The sequence below is a fragment of the Trachinotus anak genome, unplaced genomic scaffold (genome assembly GCF_046630095.1).
Source record: "Trachinotus anak isolate AG129_WGS33_773 ecotype Australia unplaced genomic scaffold, CSIRO_AGI_Tana_v1 ptg000010l, whole genome shotgun sequence".
NCBI classification, from domain to species: Eukaryota; Metazoa; Chordata; class Actinopteri; order Carangiformes; family Carangidae; genus Trachinotus; species Trachinotus anak.
This window is the reverse complement of record NW_027273861.1, coordinates 9306761-9329542: the sequence shown is the minus strand read 5'-3', so window position 1 is coordinate 9329542 and position 22782 is coordinate 9306761. Positions and strand designations below refer to the sequence as shown.

The following is a 22782-nucleotide window of genomic DNA, read 5'->3' as shown; positions in this document are numbered from 1 at the left end:
TATGTAAATATCTCCTATTTTCCTTTTACTGTTAGGTCAGTGCAATGCACTTTATAGTATAGTATAGTATAGCATATATAAAGTTTAGAAATTTTCTTCTGATTCACTTCAACTTTCTTCTTCATATGATTCTTTTCAGTGTGCTGCAATCATAGACTGTATATAAAAGGCTGCAGTGTATTGTCACATGGGGTCGAGGCTGCATATAAGCTACTCCTCAGGCATTGTGATCACCTGATTATGGAGTGATCACAAGCCTGGGGCTCTCCCAGCATTTGTTCAAGTGGAACAAGCTGGGGGAAAAAAATACTACATTTTTTTTCTGCATAATTTTCTGTCATAAATTTGGATCAAACATCAAAATCCATATGAGCTATTCTCAGACTAGTGATACTGAGGGATGCGAAGCGACCAAAATGTTTGGTTGAATGCATGAAATGAACACCACTTGTAGGCTTCAACAGTGGCTGAGGAAAGCGCTTTGTTTTCTGTACCGGGATGTCTCGGTTGCGACGTTTCCATTTGGCGACCAGTGGCAGAAACAAACTCAACCAGCCACTGCTGAAAAACAATGGACACTCCAACATCTCATCCCACTGAGGAATTCATTGTTTATTATTATTATTATTATTAATTATTAAGTGATCAAGTTTCAGGATTGCAGTCTTGGTGCCTTCAAACAGGATGTTTGGCGCACACCTACGCTCGGGAGTCAGAGGAAAATCGTCCTAATGAAACACAATTTCCCAGGCTGCTTTGCGATAAGAACAACAAAGATGGCGATTCAGCTCCGTGTTAGTAGACGTGACATGAATTGTGAGACGTACAACAGATGAGCTAAAGGATCGACAGCCGACACGGCACTGCAGAAAACTGACCCCTGCGCTGTAACCACATCACAGGGGCCGATCCACGCCTTCAGACCGACAGATAACATGCCGTCTCCCAAAGCTAAGAGCCCCGGCCGCAGTGGAGGGAGCCCGGTGCTCGGCAGCTCTAACGGCCGCTACGAGTTCATGTCCCTGACGAAGCCGTTGAACCGGTCGTCACCGCCGCACCTCCTCCAGCGGCAGGGCTCCGACCCGACCACCGCCCGGCTGCGAGCCTCAGAGAGCCCCACTCGGCGCCGGGGCTCCAGCTCCTCCACGGGCTCGGCGAGCGGTCAGGGGCTGCCGGAGGAGGACGGTATACGGCTCAACCCGTCCTTCATCCGCGTCGCTCTCAGCTCCCTGCTCGCCATCGACCTGTGGCTGTCCAAGCGGCTGGGGGTGTGTGCCTGCGAGGACTCGTCCTGGGGGAGTGTGCGCCCGCTGATGAAACTGATAGAGATATCGGGACATGGCATCCCCTGGCTGGCTGGTACCGCCTACTGTCTGTACAAGAGCGACAGTGCTGCAGGACAAGAGGTCATGCTCAACCTCTTCACGGGTAAAACAGCAACTCTGCCGCTTGTGTTCCTCCATGTGTGATTTCTCCGTGTCTCCTTCTCTGAGAGAAGTTAAACGCTCAGCGACAGAGAGCTCTCCCGGACCCTTTGCAAACATGTCTCTCGGTGCCCCTGAGCTGGGCTGAGATGCAGTATCTGTGTCGCAGCCCCCCTGTTCCTACCTTGTCCTGATTTGCCATGCGCAGCTCCCCTGTCAGAACTCATCTCAGCTGTAGAAGACCTGATCCCACTTCCCATGACCATCTCCGTTCATTTTCAGACCCATTTTACCCTTCCTCCATCAGGGCAGGTAGCCTCTCACCTGTTGATGTCATTTGTTCCCTTGCTCCCTCTCTGTTTACGGTTTCCTCTCCCCATTCTTGGCTGTAACTGACATGTTTTCTCCAGGTTCCCTCTAATATATCTCCCTCCAGTTGTGTCAGTCTGCTTTGCAAACAGGTGGACGCCTCTGATTCAGTGAAACTCGGCCTAAATGTGCAGATTGTATTGTGTGAAATCTAGTGTGCAGCAGTGTTATGCAGATCTTCTCCAGCACACCATGCTTTGGCCACCAGACATTTTCTTCCATGTTTGTTAGGATCGTCCCAACCCAAATGAAAGTTAGCTGAAGAGCAGTTGTGAGATGGACTTGCATGGAGTCTCACCCTGGTCTGCATTTTTAGTAATTATTTAGCAGAGGCACGTCTTTGGACTGAGGATTGTTTCATGGGCAGTAATGCAGCTTTTACCTGGATTGCCTAAGTTAATAACAAGTAAAAAAGTATCAAAACAATGTCAACACACCTAAAAGTGCACACATTCATTCAGCTTGTATATGAAGATGATCTTATTCAGAGGAAGATTGGTGTGTCTCCATCCTGGTTGGTCTTGGTCTGGTTGTTTTGTTCAGTAATGTGAGGCCACAACGCCTCTGTTCACTGTGTGGACTTTGTTGTTGGTCCCGCCTAATTTTGTGTTCTTGCTCTGGTAGGGATTCTTACAGTGACACATACTCAGAAGTGACAGCTGAGTAATTATTAGGGCAGGTAGAGGCAAGTCTGTCTCCACAGGTGTATGTTAGTCAGGTTAGAGAAGCTGTGAAGAACACAGCCTGCCTCTCTATTGTGTGGTTTATCAGCGATTTGTTGACAGTTGGAGGGTGTGGCTGTATCAGTGAGTCCTGAAACTTCTGTCAAATTAGTCGTTTGACAGAAAATGAATTGAAAACAGTTTCGAGAAAACAGTTAACACTCCACGGATTCAGCTTCTCAGATATGAGGCTTTGCTGTTTTTCCTCTGTTTTGTTAACTGATATCTTAGGGTGTTAGTCTGTTGTCTGGACAAAACATCTGAAGATGCTGCCTTGGGCCCCGGGAAATTGTGAGGAATATAATTTATTTTTTGCAGTTGTTAGAATATGCAAGTTACATAGTGTCAGAAACTGAAACTGACTGAAACAATGACAAAGCAATTTGTGGCTTGTGTTATCAAATCCTGATTGTACTGTATGATAGATCCACCTCAGCTGCGTTTATATGACTGATAATAAGATGGGTGCAACACAGGATGCATTTAATGAGCCATTAAATGGTATGATTGGCCTATGATTCCCTCAGGACGACCTCACCTCACTATTTTCAGTACAGTGAAGGTTAGGGGTAAAGTACAGTACAGTAACTTTAGCCTCTGGTCCTCTGCATTATGATAGATTTGTCTTTGAGGTGTTAAGTTGTGCAAACAAGATGAACATCAAGACAGTCCCAGCTTGGTGTCTGGAAGAAGTCAGATTCAAAAGACAGTGTTTAAACCACAGCTTTTCACGACGGCAGGTATTTGGCCGTAGAGAGGTCATTAATAATTAATAAATGTGCTGTTGCATATTAATTTTGCTTAAAATCTTTCACTGGACTCCCAGCAGCGATTGGCTCACTGCCGTCTGACTGTTGCATTAATATTTCAGCACTGCAGTGAACATGAAGCAACTGATAATAAAAAAAGGTTTATCATATGCGCAGTGTAGTCACATAATATAAAAGATCCATCCTATACATCAATTTTGTCCAGATGCCAGCCTTTACAGCCTCGAACACTTAATATCTTGACAGAAAAATAGTTTTACAGTATTATTAACAACTTTCATCAGAGCTGTTGTTTTAAAGAGATTTATTTCAGTTTCATCCTACTTGCTAAATCTTTGCAGTGTAAACAACAAATACAGTATTTGGAAAAGGCAAGTTTCACATACACACAAAACGTCTGCTGTGAAAAAGCCTTATCCCAGGTCCCCTGAACTGAGGTACCTACATGGAGTGTAGTGAACTGCTGTCTGCTACAGTGTCAGCCTTGATAGTACCACCAGATGGTGCCAAAGCATAGAGCTTTTAAATGCCATACATGCATGTATAAGGCTTTAGGAGGGGCCACGGCTCAGGTGATAGAGCAGGTTGGCTGCTGATTGTGGGTCGGAGGCTTGGTCCTCGACTCCCCTGAACTTAGTTTGTGTCAGGAGGGACATCCAGCACCAAAACTCTGCCAAACCAAATCAAATCTGTTACCAAAAATGTATTGTACAGGCTTGCTCTGATTTGTTTGAATATATACTAACTCTCAAAGTTTTTATAGTCGTGATGTAAATCTGTACCAGGAATACAAAGATAACCAGGGTTGCTGTTACATTTGAGCCCCTCCTTATATCTCTTAACGGCTCATGTCTGTTTGCCAGTGTCCTTTGTGTTGATGTAATTGCATTACTGTTTCTTCACATATTACATGCTTACACACCTCCCTCTTCCTCTCCTCCGTCTTCCTTCCAGGACTGCTGTTGGATCTGGTCCTGGTTACCATTGTTAAGGCAGTGGTGCGCCGACGTCGGCCCGCACATAACCGTATGGACATGTTCGCCACCTTTTCTGTGGACCGCTACTCCTTCCCTTCCGGCCATGCCACCCGTGCCGCCATGTGTGGGCGGTTCCTGCTGGCCCACCTCGTGCTGGCAGCCCCGCTGAGGGTCCTCGTCCTGCTGTGGGCCGGCCTGGTGGGGCTGAGCCGCGTGATGCTGGGCAGGCACAACGTGACTGATGTGATGTTTGGGTTCTGGATGGGCTATTGGCAGTACAACCTGGTGGAGATGCTGTGGCTCTCACCTCAAACCCTGCAAGGGCTGCTGGGACAGTTAGCTTAACATTAAGGACTGAAGAAGGAGGAAATATTGCATCAAGAGCGCTTGCACAGCTTTTGTCTTTTAGACTGATTATATAAGAGATGGTTGATGGTTCTTTGACTAGAGAAGAGAGCTCTATCACACACAGTCTTCTTCTTCTTCTATTATCTGACACTAAATTCTATGGCAGCAAATAGACTGTCTGTAATAATTAGTACAGGGTTTTAATCAGAGCAGACCAGAGGGGAGCAGATTTGATCAGCTTACCTCCTGAAGCCACGCCATTTGCATTGCTGAGGAGATGTCAATTTCTTATTCCATCATTAGATAAGTAATAATACTTTATATGAATTCTTTACTAATGCCAATTGGGTTTTTGCACTTTATTTACAGAGTATATCTTTTATTAATTTAAAGCAGAAGCAAAGATCAATCAAGAATCAGTTAAATATAATAATATAAAAGTAAGTGATACATCCTAAACCTATGAAATCCTGCATTTTTTTTGTTCAAGGTGATCTGCAGATGACCAACTGCTCACAAACTGGGATTTAAATATACCTTGTCTGTCACAGGTATTTCACAGAGTGTGTGCACACTGTCGTTAGGCCCACCCTGTTATTGCTGTTGTTACTGTTATCGCCATATTTAAGTTGAGGCCAGTTTCCAGTGCTGACACAGGGTTCATGGGAGCACCTGGCCCACCTGTCTTCACCTGTCATCTTCCTTTAGGGTGATTTCTAGGAACTGAAGCCAAATGATTTCCCTGCTGTGTAGTTCATGCTCCTGTTCACCTCCAGCCTTCATAGAAGAAACAGAATTAATTACCATATCTGATAGGATAAGGCATTTTATTGTTTCAAGTAAACCCTCATAAACATTTATTTCACCCATCTATATCACGGTTATTCATACTTCCTTGACATTATCACTGTCACATTAATAATTAACCAAAATATATAACATATGACTGATTGCTAATCAGTTTTGACAGATTACACACGAAAACATGTTATTATCAAGGCATGCACATAACTCACTTATAGAGTTGCTATCTTGGACTAATCAGCTGCCATATCATGCCTGTTATATTTATACCTGCTGCACTGAATCACCACTCTTATCAAACCCTTTATTTATTAAAAAACTGTATGATGGTTAGAAATATCATCATTTTCCCAAACAGTTCATTCAAAGTCAGAAGAAGTGTGTGGGAGTACTGTTCTCTAGGCAGTAACCATTTCAAACAGTGTAATGCATCAGAAGTCTCAGTACTGACACACTGTACAATACATTTGTCTACGTGAGGAAGGAGGGCTGTATATCGGATGCACTTGAGTCTTAGGTAGCATCTTCATTGTAAACTAATGAGCCATCCACTTACCAAACGTAACCTGCTAATCTGAAGAGGAATGAGCACAGTTTGGCTCAGATGATGCTGAAGGAGCCACAGATTTGTTGCTCTACTGAGAAAAAATGACAGAAGGCTGTTTATTTATGATGCATGGACATGTCCGCTCAGTCACTTTCGCCTGCCGTTAGAAGTGAAAGAATATGATCAGCTGTGGTTTTATTAAAAGGATAGTGGCCTGCAGTCCGCCTACAAAAAGACATCTGTGACAGCTATGAGTTATGACTTCTGACTGATTGACCACATCGTCGTAGAATTGTTCACTTTCTCAGGACAAAACTGACCGAGTCCATCACTGCATTATACATATGAACATGTGGAGCAAGCTGTGAGCCTGTTTTCAATCAAGGTCTTGCTCTGATTTCATGAAACTCGCGTGAACCAAGCTTTGGATGAGATTTTGGGCAGTGTGCCTCTGAGGTGTGGCCCACGTTGCAGCTGAGGCCCACCTCTAGCTCAGAGAAGGGAAGCATGTTTAAATACCTGAAATGTACCCAATTACACCACAAGCCGCTTGATCAGTGGCTCTGGCTGAGGATAATATTAGTTAGTTCTGTTTATGCTCTATCTTTATATTGAAGAAACTGTTTTATAATATTAGACTTGTCAGTGGTAATGGTCACTGAATACAATCAGTGGGGAGATAGTAATTAAAAACATTTGGTAGACAGTTAAAGTGGCACTTTAAAGTAATCCACTATGGACCCACTTATGTGACGGTTTTTTATCACCTGAAGTTTTGTTTGTAAACTGACTGTGCTACATGTTGTGCACTGTGAAACCGTTCCTAAAGACAATGGCATTGCAATGATTCTCATCTGCCAGACCAGGATGGACTAGGTTTATTCATTAGTTTACATTTTGAAGGAGAAAAAAAAAATAATATGGGAATGCGTAACCCATGGACGTCATCTCCCATCAGTGACGTGGCAGTTTCATGTTGGCATCGAGTTTGGGTGAGTGGAGATGTCTCAAGTAATTTTTTAATTTAAGGACCTGGTGCGCTGCCAGGGTTCATGGAGCAGTGATCAGAATCAGAGAGTAGTGAAAAATCTGACCCTTATTTATTCAACCTACTCAGAACAGTTGTGTGAAAATAACCTGTCACCCACTAACTCTAAGTGAAGTGATCACATGGCTCTGTGTAAAGTAATGGCTGGATCGATTTTAATCCTTTGTCATGTGCTTCCATAACGTTTCTCAATTAACGACTCATTCTCAGTTGAAGATTCACAAAGGCAATAATCTGTTAAGGGAAGTGCTGAACTGTGGCAAATCTTCCCACAGTTAATATTTGATGATGCTGGGATACTTTGACACACTGAACCGTCTTGAATCTTAATGTTTAGCCACATATGTATGTCATCGGGGGTCGGAGAGGTTTGTCCTTCCCAGCATTAATGTCTCTTTGTCTGGGGGGCGTGTGGAGGTGCACATACTACTGCTTAGAAGCAGCATGTTTGATGATTAAACCATATCTGCGCACTGACTGGGAGTTGAATGCCATGCAACATCATGCAACACCATGCAACACCATGCAACGTTAACATTAAATGACGCCAGTGGTCAAGATGTTGCCCAACACCTTGCTCACACACGCACACACATACATATCTTAGCACTGCCAGAAACCAGGACGTGTCGATCTGCAGGTGCGTCCTGATTTCCATGTGTGCTGGTCTGTGTTAATTTGTCTACTAGTGAGGATTTTGATTGAATATACGAATATTGGGTTTCTTTGTAAATGTATATCGGCTATTTACAGTTTCTTTGACAGAAAGAATGTCTAACTTTTGTGTGTGCATGTGTGTGTAGTTTTTTTTTTTTTTGTACTTCACTTTCTGAAAGATTTTTTTGACTGTGAGCCACTTCATGTGATTTCTGCCAGTTGGCCCAAACCAGATGCAGATGTCTGGTATGAACCGGCGTACTGTAACAGACTGTGACCTGACACACTGGTGCGCCATCGTAGACTGTTTCAGTGACCTCTTACATGCTGTGCCCTCTTTCTGCAATAATTGACCAATGATCTTCCCAGGTGTGAGCGGTGAGATGACCAGTGAGTGAGGTGGCAGCTCTCCAGCCTTTTTATTTCATTACACTTCTGTGGCAAATCTAAATATGCTGGATGGTGAACATTGTGACCAAATTAAGATTTCTGTGTTTTTTTTCATGTTGATATTGATTGTTAATCTTAAGCATAAGACAACATGTTTTATCACAATGAATATATTTGTGTGTTGGGAGTAGATTTTGCACATTCCACCTGTTGATACCAACGTTAAGAAAATGCATTCATTTGTTTATTCGGCTCTTAAAGATCTCCAGCATCCGCCACATCTGTTCTTGCACATTGTCGGCTCCAATATAGTGCACTCAGTTTTGCCTGCTATATGATATAAAATGTTAATGTATATATACACATATGCCTTTATGGACATGTGATTACACTGTGTTACGTTCAGTGGATTTGAATGTGCTGTTCAATATTCCTTGAGGGGTTATTGCTAAATGATTTAATTGTAGTTGTGATTTTTAATTAAATGGGGAACCAATGCAAACCTGTCTCATGTCATGTATAATAGACATGTTACTCATTAGCACTTCTCTTAATTCCACCCACTTGATTTAACTCAGGATGCACAAATTGAACTTTAGTCAAAGTCAAACTCATTGGATTCAGGTAAACACAGCCTAACTTGGCACTCACCTTTTTTGGGCAGGAGACCTCAGTTACTGTTTCAGTATAAAAGTCTGTGATCTGTAGATGCTCGTCCCACTTGACAGGCACAGTAAACCAACCTGCAAGGATCAAGGTAAGGTGGAAAATTTGTTGTAGTTCTGGCCTAAGTAGCTGCATATTTTTAGTGCAACTGCACAGCACTTGGAATATTTTAGTTAGATGTGGCATTCTCGTGCATATTATTGAGCTGCTACATGAATGTGAATGAAAAGAAGGAATATGAACCCTGGTTATGAAAAAATGTGCAAAATAGTGTTGTGAACAGTTCATTGATGCATTTAGGCAGAGAGGCTGAATTTCCACATTTTGCACTGATACAACCACAGTGCACCGATGATAAAAAGGTTTGTTTTCAGCAGAGTGTTTTTCAGCCACCTGTGCTCTTCGTTTTACTTCTAGAAACTGAGAAGGTTAGATTAAGGTTAGATGAATCTGCGGATAAGAGTTCAGTAACATAAAGCATGGCTAAACCACTGATTGCCTTATACAGTATGAACTGAGTAAAATCTTCAAAGCAATTCTATGCTCCAATGCAAAGATGTTAAGATACTACCTTCCTTGTTCTAGTTTAAAGTCTCATTTGAATGAGCTGAAAATGAGACTGAACTCTATCACTGAGTCATGATTAGGGTGTTATTTACAAATGTGCACATTTTTACAAATTCCAGCATATATTAAGATGCCTTTAGGTACAGCAAGAAAACATATGGACTAAACATGTTTTAATTAGTGGAATAAACATTATAGTAGTATTGAGCTGGGCAGGATGGAGAGTTGCACATCTGGAACTATGCATTGTGATTATTCAAATTCAGTTGTTACCCTTTTTCCTGTTGCAGTTCCATCATGGTGCAAAAAGTAGCAGTGATCGGAGCTGGCCCCAGTGGCCTGACCGCCATAAAGGCTTGTCTGGATGAGGGCATGGTGCCAACCTGCTTCGAAAGCAGTGATGACATGGGTGGACTGTGGAAGTTCAAGGCAGGTCTTTGCTCTGGAAAAGCTGCTGGCAGAACTTTTCAACAACTTTTCATATAGCATCAGATGAATACGATTAAACCGCTGTCAGTTTTACCATCAACTTTTCACCTTTGCCATTTGAAACCTCCTCTCTGCAGGAAGTGTCAGAGCCAAACAGAGCCAGTATCTATCGTTCCCTCACCATCAACATTTCCAAAGAGATGATGTGCTACAGTGACTTCCCCATCCCTGCTGATTACCCCAACTACATGCACCACTCTAAAATCCTGAAATACTTCAGGATGTATGCAGAACACTTTAAATTGCTGGAGCACATTCGCTTCCAGGTAACCAAAATTCATTAGCACAAAGAATATGACTCGTTCAATATTTCTTTCTTCTATGTCCACAGACTAACCAATCACTTATCATTTGTATATCTTAGACCTCAGTGAAGAGCGTCAGACAGAGATCAGACTTTGCTCGCACTGGTCAGTGGGACGTGGTGACTGAGACCAGAGATGGACAAGAGGAGCGGCATGTCTTTGATGCAGTTATCTGCTGCTCCGGTCACTACACCTACCCTAACCTGCCACTCAAAGACTTCCCAGGTAAAGACATGTTTTGCATCAATCTCATCCAGGCTTACAATAAAATGAGACTGATCAAAACAGTAACACTACTGTAGGATCATGTTGTTTTTCACTTCTTGCTCTTGGCAACAAGATTTCAACATCTGTTCCAATGCACATCACAGTGAAAGCAGGTAGAGTAACACAGACATCGATCTGCTGTGTTGCAGGAATTGAGACGTTTGAAGGAAAGTACTTCCACAGCTGGGACTACAAGGGGCCTGAAGACATGTACGGGAAAAGAGTTGTGGTCATCGGCATTGGTAACTCAGGAGGCGACATCGCCGTGGAGGGCAGCAGAGTGGCGGAGCAGGTGAGGAAATCATTCTTGAATGCTTTTGTCTTCTTTCAATGCAACATATTGATTCACGAATATTCACGCAAGTTGTGTTCTGCCTTTCTTCGTTCTGCAGATGTTTCTGAGCACTCGTCGCGGTGCGTGGGTCATCCGTCAGGTTTCTGACAACGGCCTGCCAGTGGACATGAAGTACAACACACGTTTTGTACACATCTTGTTCCAGCTGCTGCCGATCAACTTCCTCAACTGGTTTGGTGAGAAGAAACTCAATGCCATGTATGACCACACCATGTATGCCCTCAAGCCCACACACAGGTAGGTCCGACTTTTTCACAATGTTACTGATGTATGCAGGCAATAAATTCAGCTGCATTTAAGCATCACTCCTTGCATAAAGAAGAAAAGTGTGAATTGGGGTGTTGGAGTATGAGTTATTTTCCATCTGTTACTGACATCAGAATATCTCTCCCTTGGCCTCTGTTCTGCTGCTTCATCAGGCTCTTCAGCCAGATCCCAGTGATCAATGACGACCTGCCTTTGAAGATTCTGTGTGGGTCAGTTGTTGTCAAACCAAATGTGAAAGAGATCCGTGGCTCCACCGTGGTGTTTGATGATGGCAGTGTTGTGGAAAAGGTCAGAGAACTGTGTCTTCTAGGACACCCACATGAACCTTTGTTCACTTCAAGCACAATTTGAGTGTATTTTCTCTTCTTTGTTACAGGTGGATATGATTGTGTTCGCCACAGGATACAACTATGATTTTCCCTACCTGCCCAACAATGCAATGTACAAGTCTGGGCACCGCGTGGGTCTGTACAAGCACGTTTTCCCTCCCAACCTGGAGCATCCCACTATGGCTGTAGTGGGTTTCATCCATGCCCTTGGAGCCATCATGCCTCAGGCTGAAATGCAAGCCCGATGGGTCACACGTGTCTTCAAAGGTGAGGCTACATGTCTGATTTATCACTTGCCATTAGTCTAGATACTTCATAAGCATGTTTCAATCTATTCACCCCTGTCTGTCTTCTGTGTTTTGCTCCTCAGGACAAACGAAGCTGCCCTCAAACCAGGCCATGATCAAGGCTGTTGAGAAGGACACCAAGGACATTGAGAAAAAGTAAACCTCCAAATATTCATTTGCCTCATTAATGTAGCAACAATGTTGTCCCTTTTTCTGTCCTCTAAAAATAATAGATTTTCTAAATTGTATTTTGACTACTTGGTGGCAGCAGATGTAGCTAAGGTAATTCTCCGTGGGTTTGTGACTATGAACAGCCACTTTCACATTCCATTACTTTGAGCCATCGTTAGTATATAAGTATTAACTAGTGCAGCTTTAAAGTTACAAAGTCTTGATCACCAAAATCTTAAGTACTCTGTCCACTTTTATAATCTTTGGAAGCAATCAGAACTCTTCAAAGGAAATTATTTGATTCATAGATTTAACAAACCTGCGTACAGACAGAGAAAGCTCTATTTCATATTCATACTGAACTTTCATCATACTGAGTCATTTATTTCTGGTTTATACTCTGCACAGCTACATTGTGTCAAAGCTGACACCCCTGCAGGTGGACTTTGTTTCCTACATGGACGACATAGCTGGAGAGATTGGAGTGCGCCCAAGTCTCCTCTGGCTCTTCTTCACAGACTACCCGCTGTTTAAGAGGGTTTTGTGGGGACCTGTCACAGCCTACCAGTACCGCTTGATGGGACCAGGCAAATGGGAAGGAGCCCGCAAGGCAATCTTCACCCAGTTTGACCGCATGTACCAGCCCCTGAAAACCAGACAGGTCTGAAATGAACATTGTTTCTTCTACATTCTTGTGTGTAATGTTAAATATACATCCCACATTATTTCAACATGACGTACGTATCTCCTCCAGCTGGTGGAGCACAAGCCCTCCACTTCTGGCCGCCTGATTAAGCTGAGCCTGACCCTCATGGCCGGAGGAGCTGCTGCCTACTACGTCCATGTGCACAACCCGACTGCCATCCCCGCCCTGCTGTCCAAGCTCAAGCCACAAACAGTCTGAACATGCTGCATGTGACATAACAGTTTTTAGATCCCCTGAGAGATATAGTTCAGTATGCTTCTGTTTGGGTTATGATTATGGCTAATGACTATCGACGGCACTGTCTGAGCTGCTGATTAATTGCAAAGTTATTACTTTGTCTTTATATTTAATTTATTTAAATTCTTTAACTTCACATATGAAAACAGTTTTTTTCCTAAAAACATTGTTCTAATGCAACAATTTTCTTCTGCAAAATATGTTTTACAGGAAACATAATGTTTTATATCAACAAGACAAACTGTTCACATTGACCAGTCGACATTTTCCTTTTTTAACAACAATAATCATTAATTGCAGTATGTCAGTCATAGATAAATGCTGAAAAAATGAACAATGAATTGATGCATGAGATATGCAGACCGGGGTTTCCCATGTCACAGTCACTTCACTTTGTACACCCACAAACCTTCCTGACCTCCACAACCTCCATGGTTTAGCTGAACATGTTTTTTTTTATTGCTTTGGAATTTCTGTGTTGTCTGTTGAGATTTACTGGATAGTTAATGGTCAAAAACAGCTAAGCTAACCAGGTGTATTTTTGTCATAAATGACTTGAATGTGGAATATTTTTCCAGTGTGAATAAACCACTATCTCCTCTGGACGTCTGCTTATCTTCAGCTCTATTGAAAATTCAGTAACACAATTGAATTCCCCAGAGTCTTTGGAAAGGAAAAATCCAAGGAAGTCTGAGTCCTGACTGACACATTTTGGTTAAAAGCTTCCTGAGAATGATATGCAAACTAGTCACCATTAATGAAACAAAAAAACGGGGGATTAGTTATAAATACAGCTACATACGGCTGGCGGCATTCATTTCCATACAGTATGTGCACACTGGTGTCGTCCTCTCAGTGAGCCCACCAGTGATGAAGTTAGTGACACAAAATCCTTTCTGAGCCTCAGCATGGGTTCCACCGTATAAGACAAAGAATCCACTGTAGCTGGAACTGATGATCCCTCACAACCTGTTAAAGGAAGTGTTTAGCTTTAACCAAGTGTCCTTACTCTGAGCTGATGAAAGCACTTTTTGGCCACTGGGTGATCTGAAAATTTTCCATGAACTTTTCCATGCTGAGCAATCAATGGACTGAGTGAACACAACAATTTCAGCTCAGTACCATTAAATGTACAGCTGGCAATCTGGCACAAAGAACATATTCTGAAATTTTAAACCAAGTGAAATAATTCAGTAACTAAGAACCATTTGATATATACTGACAAAATTGAACCACAAATAAAAGTTTTTAACATGGAGAACATATGAGTATTTTCGTGATTTACTTATTTATGTGATTGTTCTTTGCAACTTTGCTCATTCCCAAAATGCATGAACTAGTAGTTGCAAAGTTTGGAGAATGCAAGAGCTTGGAGCCAGGGGTTCTTTAACCAATGGGGAACTAATGTGAAAGGTATTTTTTCTATTTATTTCAGCATATAATATGATAGTGAAAGTTTTAAATCATGCTATAATAATGGCAAACTAACAAAAATTAAACACTGTGTTATTTTCTATATGTATTATTAAAATACTAGACCTGCAGTACTGATCATCACATTTGGTTTCTCTGACAGAGACAGTAGTGGAAATTTCCATCAGGCTGGGCAAAGTCTGCCCTGCTCTGTCCAGGTTACTTTTCTGTCCTCGATGCGTTTTTTTTTTCTGAGCCATTATCTCACCCCTCCCTTACACGCGCCCTTAGATCCATTCCTCCACGTTTTCTTTGACTGCACTGACCCCTCTGATGTCCTGTTCTCTTTCCAAATCTGTGCTGATAAACATAGCTCAAACAAATCATCACCAACTGAAACCTTATTCTCACACTGTACAAGTTCACTGCACACTAGTATGTGCGCTCACTCAATGATAAGAGACTGGATGACAAGTTGAGACCTCTGGAAGAAGCTCAGAGTAGAACTGTTGCTCCTTTGCACTGACAGGAGACAGAGGAGTTGGTTTGGGCTAGATGCCCCCCCGTGAATCTACGTACAGGGCAGGCCAAGAATGTGCAGGGACAGATTACATTTCCCATCTGACCTGGGAACACCCCATGTTGTCCCATGAGGAGCTGGAGGAAGTAACTAGAAGGGCGTCTGAGCTTCTTTGCTTAGCCTGCTTCCTCTGTGATCTGTGGATGGATGGATGCAATGTCTTCTTTATATGCAGTGATGGACCAGGCTGATCTATCAATCAGTGTTAAAGGCTACATTAATTCACATATACTCACACCGAAAGGCTCTATAAAGCCCTTCAGTGTATGATTATATCTATATATGTATGTGAGTATAAGGGACTTGACCCTACTCCACTTCTAGGTCTGATCACACCCAAGTGCACTGTCAGTCGTCCTCATGGACTCATCAGGCCTCCTCAAACACAAACTGATCTAAAGTTAAACTGTTTGTATCAGTTAGATACTGATTAAATGATTGGACACAACAGAGTATGGATAACAAAATATGTATTCAAATTCAGGAGGAAAGAAGAAGATAAGCTAAAAGAGTTAAGAGATGATGCTCTTCAGATTTCATCAGCTTGGTGATGGAGAGTGGGACTGTGGGATCCCCAAGGAGCCCAGGGGCCCTGCTGTATGGACTAAAACCCCAGAAAACAACAGCAGAAACTACAGTTGAGGTGTAGGAGACACTTTTTGACCCCTACAATACAAGCTGCATCTAAAAGCATATTCACATCACCTGCTGCTTGAAGCGCGCTCCTGGATTTTGTTGTGTTCACAGGTTGTAATGTGTTAATCGGTTGTAAAAGTTGCCGAAATGAAGTGACCTAACTTTGACACAGTCTGCATTTTCAAAACACCTGTGATGTATGTCCAAAACCAAACGAGGCCCAGAGCCAGAGAGACAGCACCCTGTCAATCATTTATCCGGGTGGATTCGTGCGCGTCCACGCCACGCAAACAGCTTCACTCACAGTCTGGTTACAGTCTAACATTCACTGCACACTTTCTCACTAGTTCAGTAGCCATATTAACCAAATCCACTAATGTAGTAATAACTGTAAAATAGTAGCACTGAAAGCAATGACTGATGTTGGAGACAGCAGGTGATAACTGAGCCTTTATCAAGCAATCAGAGGAAATACCGCCCCGCATACACATGGAGTATTATTAATATAGTCTGCAAATATGTTATTCATTATATATTAGCACTTGTTCTGTGTAGGCCAGTCTTAAAATTCAAATTAGACCCGATAACGACATTCGTGGAAAGTGTCGCTGTGGGTTTTTTCCAGTCGATAATATCGCCATGGTAAACACGTTTGAACATCTCAAACCTGAGTTGAAAAAACGTGTCATCGATCACGTCTCAGTATAAAAGTAGTCGCTCTGATGATCGCCTTACCTCTGTCCAGGCACACACAGCCAACACACAAGGATCAAGGTAAGGAAACTAATATCCCAATTTGTTCCTGGGATATTTTACTGCAGTTAACTAGTGATGATGCTCATATTTAAATGAGATGTATTGTGTATTCATTTGCATGAAATTAACCTGTAATATGACTGTGACTTTAAAAAAAACTGACTTTAAAAGACATTTTATATTTTTATATCATCATTTTAATATTATTTATTTATCAGAAATGTGCAGAAAAGAGAGAAAGAAAGAATGGTTATTGTCTGATATGTTTGTTTTGAATTTCTCAGCTCTGCATTTTAAGAACAGGACCGATTTCCACATGCACAGTTAAACAATTACAGCACAATAGCAACAGCTCAAAAGTGATAAACAGATACACGAGAATGAATGACAAGAGGATTAAAGTAACCCACAAAGATAATATATCAGCGTTACATATGCACAGTTGCAATAGAGAGACACTAACCTATGAAATGCATAGTTGAAAAGATGGAAGTGCAAAAAAAAAACAAACAAAAAAACAATGAATTTAGATATTCAAAATCACGTTTGTAAAAATTAGGTTTCAAACAGCAAATTTCATCTAGGTCATTCCAAAGTTTCAGTGCTCTGTCAGCAAAATCACTTTTGGTCTTCATCCTGGTTCTAGGAACTCACAAAGTTTTATGACAGAAGCCACGATTAAGGGTCACTGAGGACACAACGCAGTTCAGTTACATACATTGGGACTAAACCATGCAGTGCATAATTTGCAGCATCTTAAAATCTGTTCTAAAATTTGAAGCAAACCAGTACAAGGACGCTGCAATGGAGGATATTTGATCTACACTACCTTGCTGGCTCTGAGATTGCATTACCAATGTGGGCAGATGTGAAGAAGTGACATGTAAACAGCTGAGCATTAAAACCAGTTGAAATGCAAAAACATCTACCTTTTAAAAGCAAAAGGTCCCAGTGTTCAGTATGTGTCAATATTGTTTCTACTGGCTAGAGTACTTGTATGACTAGAATAAACTGCTATAGAAGATGTGATCATTCTCCCTCCAGAACACACAGGACATACAATGTGCTGTCTTGTGTAAACATCAATCCTATTCATCACACTCCCACTGCTGTCCCGTCTCCTGTTGCAGTTCCATCATGGTGCACAGAGTGGCAGTGATCGGGGCCGGCCCCTGTGGTCTGACCAGCATGAAGGCTTGTCTGGATGAGGGCATGGTGCCAACCTGCTTCGAAAGCAGCGATGACATGGGTGGACTGTGGAAGTTCAAGGCAGGCCTTTGCTCTGGAAAAGCTGCTGGCAGAACTTTTCAGCAACTTTTCATATAGCATCAGATGAATACGATTAAACCGCTGTCAGTTTTACCATCAACTTTTCACCTTTGCCATTTGAAACCTCCTCTCTGCAGGAAGTGTCAGAGCCAAACAGAGCCAGTATCTATCGTTCCCTCACCATCAACATCTGGAAGGAGATGATGTGCTACAGTGACTTCCCCATCCCTGCTGATTACCCCAACTACATGCACCACTCTAAAATCCTGAAATACTTCAGGATGTATGCAGAACACTTTAAACTGCTGGAGCACATTCGCTTCCAGGTAAAAAAAAAAAACACATGAGCAGAAAGAATTCATTCATTTTTTTTTCTTATGATATCCTGTAGGTGTGGATGTGAGTGTGTGTGGTTGTTTGTCTCTATATGTCAGCCCTGTGATAGACTGGCAACCTGTCCAGTGTTCAGGGTCCAGGGTCCATTGGCTCCAGCCCCCTCGCGACCCTTTATGGATAAGCAGTATAGAAAATGGATGGATGGATGATATCCATAGACTAACCACAGACTGTATATAAAAATGGACATAGACTCAGGGTCTGAAAAGTGAAATCAATGAGGAAGGGCCTTAAACCTGCATTCTATCTAATGACCATCAGGGGGTGACTCAACTGGTTGCAAAAAGAAGTACAATTGGTCTATGGAAAAATGGCCCTACTTCTCCCTTGATTTATTACTTCAGAAAACATTTTCCTGGTGAGTTTATGGTCTCAATTGCTAGTTTCAAGTCTTTTTCAGTACAACATTAGGAAAATAGATGATAAGGCAGGGTATGCATTAGGGCGTGGCTACCGTATGATTGACAGACTGTACCACACAGGTATACCGCACATCAGGATAGAGCACAGAGCAGGTCAGATTCACCCCTCACTCCTCCTCAACTGCAACTTCTTGGCCAAATATGGTTTCTTCTGGTTTCAAACCAAGATAGCGACAGTGAAATGGTGAACTCCAGGCTTCAAAATGACAGTTCACAAACCAAATCACAAACCAATCACTTATCATTTGTGTATCTTAGACCTCAGTGAAGAGCGTCAGACAAAGACCAGACTTTTCTCGCACTGGTCAGTGGGACGTGGTGACTGAGACCAGAGATGGACAAGAGGAGCGGCATGTCTTTGATGCAGTTATCTGCTGCACCGGTCACTTCAACTACCCTAACCTGCCACTCAAAGACTTCCCGGGTAACAATATGTGTTAGTGTACAAAAGCTGTTTCCACGTGACACTATCACCTGTTGTGTAACTCCAATATCTGTTCCATCTCAGACAGGGTAACACAATTTATGAAAATTTACAGTAATTCTGCTGTGTTGCAGGAATTGAGACATTTGAAGGAAAGTACTTCCACAGCTGGGACTACAAGGGGCCTGAAGACATGTATGGGAAGAGAGTGGTGGTCATCGGCATCGGTAACTCAGGAGGCGACATCGCTGTGGAAGGCAGCAGAGTGGCGGAGCAGGTTGGCATTTAGTTTTTAATCACTCACTTCCCCTCTGATGTGATTTGGGTCAGTAAGAACATGTCATTTGTCATAACTGTCTCCTTATTTTCCTCATATCTTAGTCCCTCTCATAAAAGATACAAGATGCATAGTGGCCTGCTGCTGTATACAAAATTGAGGTGTGTCCAGATGGTTGGATGCAATTGTGTGCCCTAGTTCCTCAATCCTCAGTTCTCCAAGTAAAGTGCACTGGAACGTCCCTAGTGATGGGTGACCTGATACATTTCTGTAATACATGAGGACTGGACAACTAGAGGAAATGCATAATTAAACAACATTCATGTTTCCTTACCAGTCTCATTTTGTCCCGTCCTGCAGGTTTATCTGAGCACTCGTAGTGGTGCCTGGGTCATCCGTCAGGTCTCTGACAACGGCCTGCCAGTGGACAAGTTCAACACACGCTTTGTCCACGTCCTGTTCAAACTGCTGCCAATGAGGTTTCTCAACTGGCTGGGTGAGAAAAAACTCAACTCCCAGTATGATCACACCATGTATGGCCTCAAACCCAAACACAGGTACGATATCTTTGGTTCTCTCTGCACCAACATTATGGTTTATTCTAATGCAGACATATGCATTATAATGAAGACACAGTCTAGTCTAGTAGACTGCAATCGGACCAAGCTCAGCTCTTTTGCATGCATCACTTTGCATTGCATAGGAGAGAGACTGGGGACTTGGTGGGAACTCCACCAAGCTCCAGAAGCATTCACAAGCACACTGACCATTATTGTCTCATTACAACCCACCTTTCGATGTGTGCTTCTGTAAGCTTTTCCTCTGGGTGCTCTGATTTCTACTGTACATGTCTCAGCCCTGAAATAAACTGTAATCTGTCTCGTGCCATCCTGTGTGAGCTGAATTAAGCTCTACCTCCTGGATAAGTGGGTCATGGCAAAGGATAGATGATGAAAAGATAGTCTTTGTGATTAGCTGTAGCTCTCTTCCCTGATTATCTGGTGAACTGACTTTTAGTTATGATGTTAACATTTCTAACATCATTTGTAATGCCATCATGTGGTTCACATTTGTTGTTTTTGAGTGAAATGTCTCTACAAATTTTGCAACTATTGCATGAATTGCCATAAAATTTGCCACACACATTCCTGTCCATCGCAGGATGAATTGAGATCATTTTGGTGATTCTCTGGATTGTCATGCAGCGTCATCATCAGGTCAAAATTTCAAATTGTCCAATACTTTACTTTATGATAATAATAATAATAAAATAATAAATTAATAAACATTATACCTGCTTAACATCAGCATATCAAGAGTTGTCATTAAGACCATATTAGCATGCTGATTTAGCCTGCAGCCCCACTGGCAGTTTTATTTATATAGTACCAAATCGCAACAGAAGTTATCTCAAGGCACTTTAGGCACTGTGACTAAATACAGCCTCACAGAGTTTTAGCTTGGCTGTTTAGTCCTGTTTCGAGTCATATGATGGTGATATAGTTTGGAAATGTTGCAGACAGATACATTTGAACATTTGGTACACTGGGGCTGCCAACATCAGCACAGGGTTGCCACCACAGTAAAACACCACATACTCAACAGGACAGAGGTATGCACATGCTGTTTTTTCACAATAAGGCTCCACTTAAGTATCTTTCTATATAAGAGTAACAGTGTGTCTCTATCCCTACTCCTGTCATCTGTGGGCCTCATATCAACAGGCTCTTCAGTCAGATCCCAGTGATAAACGATGACCTGCCTTTCAAGATTCTGTCTGGGTCAGTTCTTGTCAAACCAAACATAAAGGAGATCCGAGGCTCCGCTGTCGTGTTTGAGGATGGCAGTGTTGTGGAAAACGTAAGAGAACCGTGTCCCCTAAGATACCTAAATTCATTTATTAGAATTTTATATTTGAGTTCCCATTGACTTCAAAAATGATTGAAGCTCATCTTTGTTACAGGTGGATATGATTGTGTTCGCCACAGGATACAACTACGATTTTCCCTACCTGCCCAGCAATGCAATGTACAAGTCTGGGCATCGTGTGGGGCTGTACAAGCACGTTTTCCCCCCCAACCTGGAGCATCCCACTCTGGGTATTGTGGGTTTTATTCACTCTGATGGTGCCATCATGCCTCAGGCTGAAATGCAGGCCCGTTGGATCACACGTGTCTTCAAAGGTGAGGAAACAACAGCCACTGTAATGCCCTAGCAAGAGAAAGAGACCTTTCAAACTAAGGATCAAAAAACATACATGGGTCATAACCAAAAGTGTATGTTTATCTCATGTTTTGTCTTTTGTTCCTCAGGACAAACGAAGCTGCCCTCAAACCAGGCCATGATCAAGGCTGTTGAGAAGGACACCAAGGACATTGAGAAAAAGTAAACCTCCAAATATTTATCTGCCGCGTTACTATCTAAACTGACATGACTGAAAGTATCTTTTTTATGTTCTACAGCTTTATGTTCTACTTTATCTTCCTACAGCTACGTTGTGTCAAAGCTGACACCCCTGCAGGTGGACTTTGTTGATTACATGGATGACTTAGCAAAGGACATTGGAGTGCGCCCAAGTCTCCTCTGGCTCTTCTTCACAGACTTCCCACTGTTTAAAAGGGTTTTTTGGGGACCTGTCACAGCCTACCAGTACCGCTTGATGGGACCAGGCAAATGGGAAGGAGCCCGCAAGGCAGTCTTCACCCAGTTTGACCGCATGTACCAGCCAATGAAAACCAGAAAGGTCTGAAATGAACATTGTTTCTACCACATTCAGTTACTCTGGCAAGTAATCAATGCTAAACGTACTTTACAGCTGTCAGACTCTCAGGTTATCTAAAACTGAATTAAGTATAACTAAGGACACGTTCTTTTCCTTTGTTTTTTCCAGCTGGATCCACAACAGGCTTCAACCACCGGTTGTCTGATCAAGCTGAGTCTGACCATCATGGCCGGAGGAGCTGCTGTCTATTACATCCATGTTCGCAACCCAACCACCATTCCCACCCTCCTGTCCAAGCTTCATCCAAGAACAGCGTCAAAATGCTACACATACTGAAACAGCATGTCCTCTACCTGTGTCCATGTTTGCTGTTTCTAGATCATTTGAGAAATGTTGCTAAAGCAGGAGCTCTCAATAGAGAAAACCACATATCTGTCACTTGTTGCCATATTTGCTATGTTGTGATAATATGCTTTAACTCATTTTACAGTAACATAATGTATTAATAACAATGTCTCTGACTTGACTTGTTTGAAGTAAAGTACCATGAAAGAAAACTATTGTATTTTCAGGTAACAGCAGCCACATGTCAAATATCATCTGATTAAAGGATATGTTCACATTTTAGAGAGTTGTATCAAAATAATACTCACATGCTCATACAGTATATGTAGAGAAAGAGTTATTGGTCACTGTAGTCATTTCTCCTTTTCATATTGGCTATGCAGTGATCCTTTCCTAATGCAACTCCAAAGATATGGGATAAAATCCACAGGTCTTCTGTGCAAAAATGCAGTCCAAGGTGTGGCCTGAGATAGTATGGAGCTTCAACAGTCTGTAATAGTGAATCCAAATTCAAAGGTGCTGCTGAGCAGAGGAAAGAGGGCAGACTGAGCTCTACCTAGCTGAAACACACTGTTGAAGGCTCAATTGTATACAAAAACTTACCCAACAATTTATTTGGGGACTGTGTCGGTCAACATGTTTCTAAATCACCAAACAAAAACATCAGAGAAGCGAAGTCTTCCTCAATCACAGAAGTCCTGAAAAAATGTGGTGTGGTAGGAAATAAAATATTGTAACTGTAATATGTTGTAGTAAAAGAGATATATCATGGAAGGAGTCTTCTAGCCACTAGGTGGCCTACTTTACTCAGTATCTATTCCTCAGGGTCAGGGTGGGCAG

At 42.3% G+C, this 22782-nt stretch overlaps 2 protein-coding genes and 1 long non-coding RNA gene across 6 annotated transcripts; 2 read left to right on the top strand and 1 right to left on the bottom strand.

The window, feature by feature from the left end:
* Nucleotides 1-769: 769 nt before the first annotated feature.
* On the top strand, nucleotides 770-8558 carry plpp6 (phospholipid phosphatase 6). Its single transcript, XM_071487360.1, has 2 exons — nucleotides 770-1428; nucleotides 4240-8558. Exons 1-2 carry the CDS (start codon nucleotides 936-938, stop codon nucleotides 4605-4607), a joined length of 861 nt encoding a protein of 286 aa, XP_071343461.1. The 5' UTR covers nucleotides 770-935; the 3' UTR covers nucleotides 4608-8558.
* Nucleotides 8559-8717: 159 nt separating this feature from the next.
* Nucleotides 8718-22224, top strand: LOC139626829 (flavin-containing monooxygenase 5-like). Of its 4 annotated transcripts, none has more exons than XM_071487355.1 (11): nucleotides 8718-8813; nucleotides 9580-9718; nucleotides 9856-10044; nucleotides 10143-10308; nucleotides 10500-10642; nucleotides 10743-10942; nucleotides 11125-11260; nucleotides 11349-11568; nucleotides 11672-11744; nucleotides 12168-12420; nucleotides 12514-13306. In XM_071487355.1, the coding sequence occupies exons 2-11, from the start codon at nucleotides 9587-9589 to the stop codon at nucleotides 12661-12663; spliced, it is 1662 nt and encodes a 553-aa protein (XP_071343456.1). In that variant the 5' UTR covers nucleotides 8718-8813; nucleotides 9580-9586; the 3' UTR covers nucleotides 12664-13306. The 4 variants fall into 4 exon arrangements, with proteins under 4 accessions (XP_071343456.1, XP_071343455.1, XP_071343454.1 ...); XM_071487354.1 differs by having other exon boundaries at nucleotides 9580-9722; nucleotides 9860-10044; nucleotides 12514-12816; XM_071487352.1 differs by lacking the exons at nucleotides 8718-8813; nucleotides 9580-9718; nucleotides 9856-10044; ... (6 more) ...; nucleotides 12168-12420; nucleotides 12514-13306 and adding exons at nucleotides 15972-16105; nucleotides 17218-17356; nucleotides 17494-17682; ... (6 more) ...; nucleotides 21366-21618; nucleotides 21766-22224.
* On the bottom strand, nucleotides 20858-22380 carry LOC139626837 (uncharacterized). The gene is made up of 2 exons (XR_011692437.1): nucleotides 22251-22380; nucleotides 20858-21086 (listed from the first exon to the last, which is right to left on the bottom strand). It is a non-coding gene; the product is annotated as an uncharacterized lncRNA (long non-coding RNA).
* Between the last annotated feature and the right edge of the window lie 402 nt (nucleotides 22381-22782).

Excerpts from the sequence above, each read along its gene's own strand:
- plpp6 (XM_071487360.1), top strand. The coding sequence starts at position 936 with ATGCCGTCTCCCAAAGCTAAGAGCCCCGGCCGCAGTGGAGGGAGCCCG. Across the intron at positions 1,429-4,239 it reads CATGCTCAACCTCTTCACGG|GACTGCTGTTGGATCTGGTC; the intron begins GTAAAACAGCAA and ends TCTTCCTTCCAG.
- LOC139626829 (XM_071487352.1), top strand. The coding sequence starts at position 17,225 with ATGGTGCACAGAGTGGCAGTGATCGGGGCCGGCCCCTGTGGTCTGACC. Across the intron at positions 18,599-18,732 it reads GCCACTCAAAGACTTCCCGG|GAATTGAGACATTTGAAGGA; the intron begins GTAACAATATGT and ends GCTGTGTTGCAG. Across the intron at positions 21,059-21,187 it reads GATCACACGTGTCTTCAAAG|GACAAACGAAGCTGCCCTCA; the intron begins GTGAGGAAACAA and ends TTTGTTCCTCAG.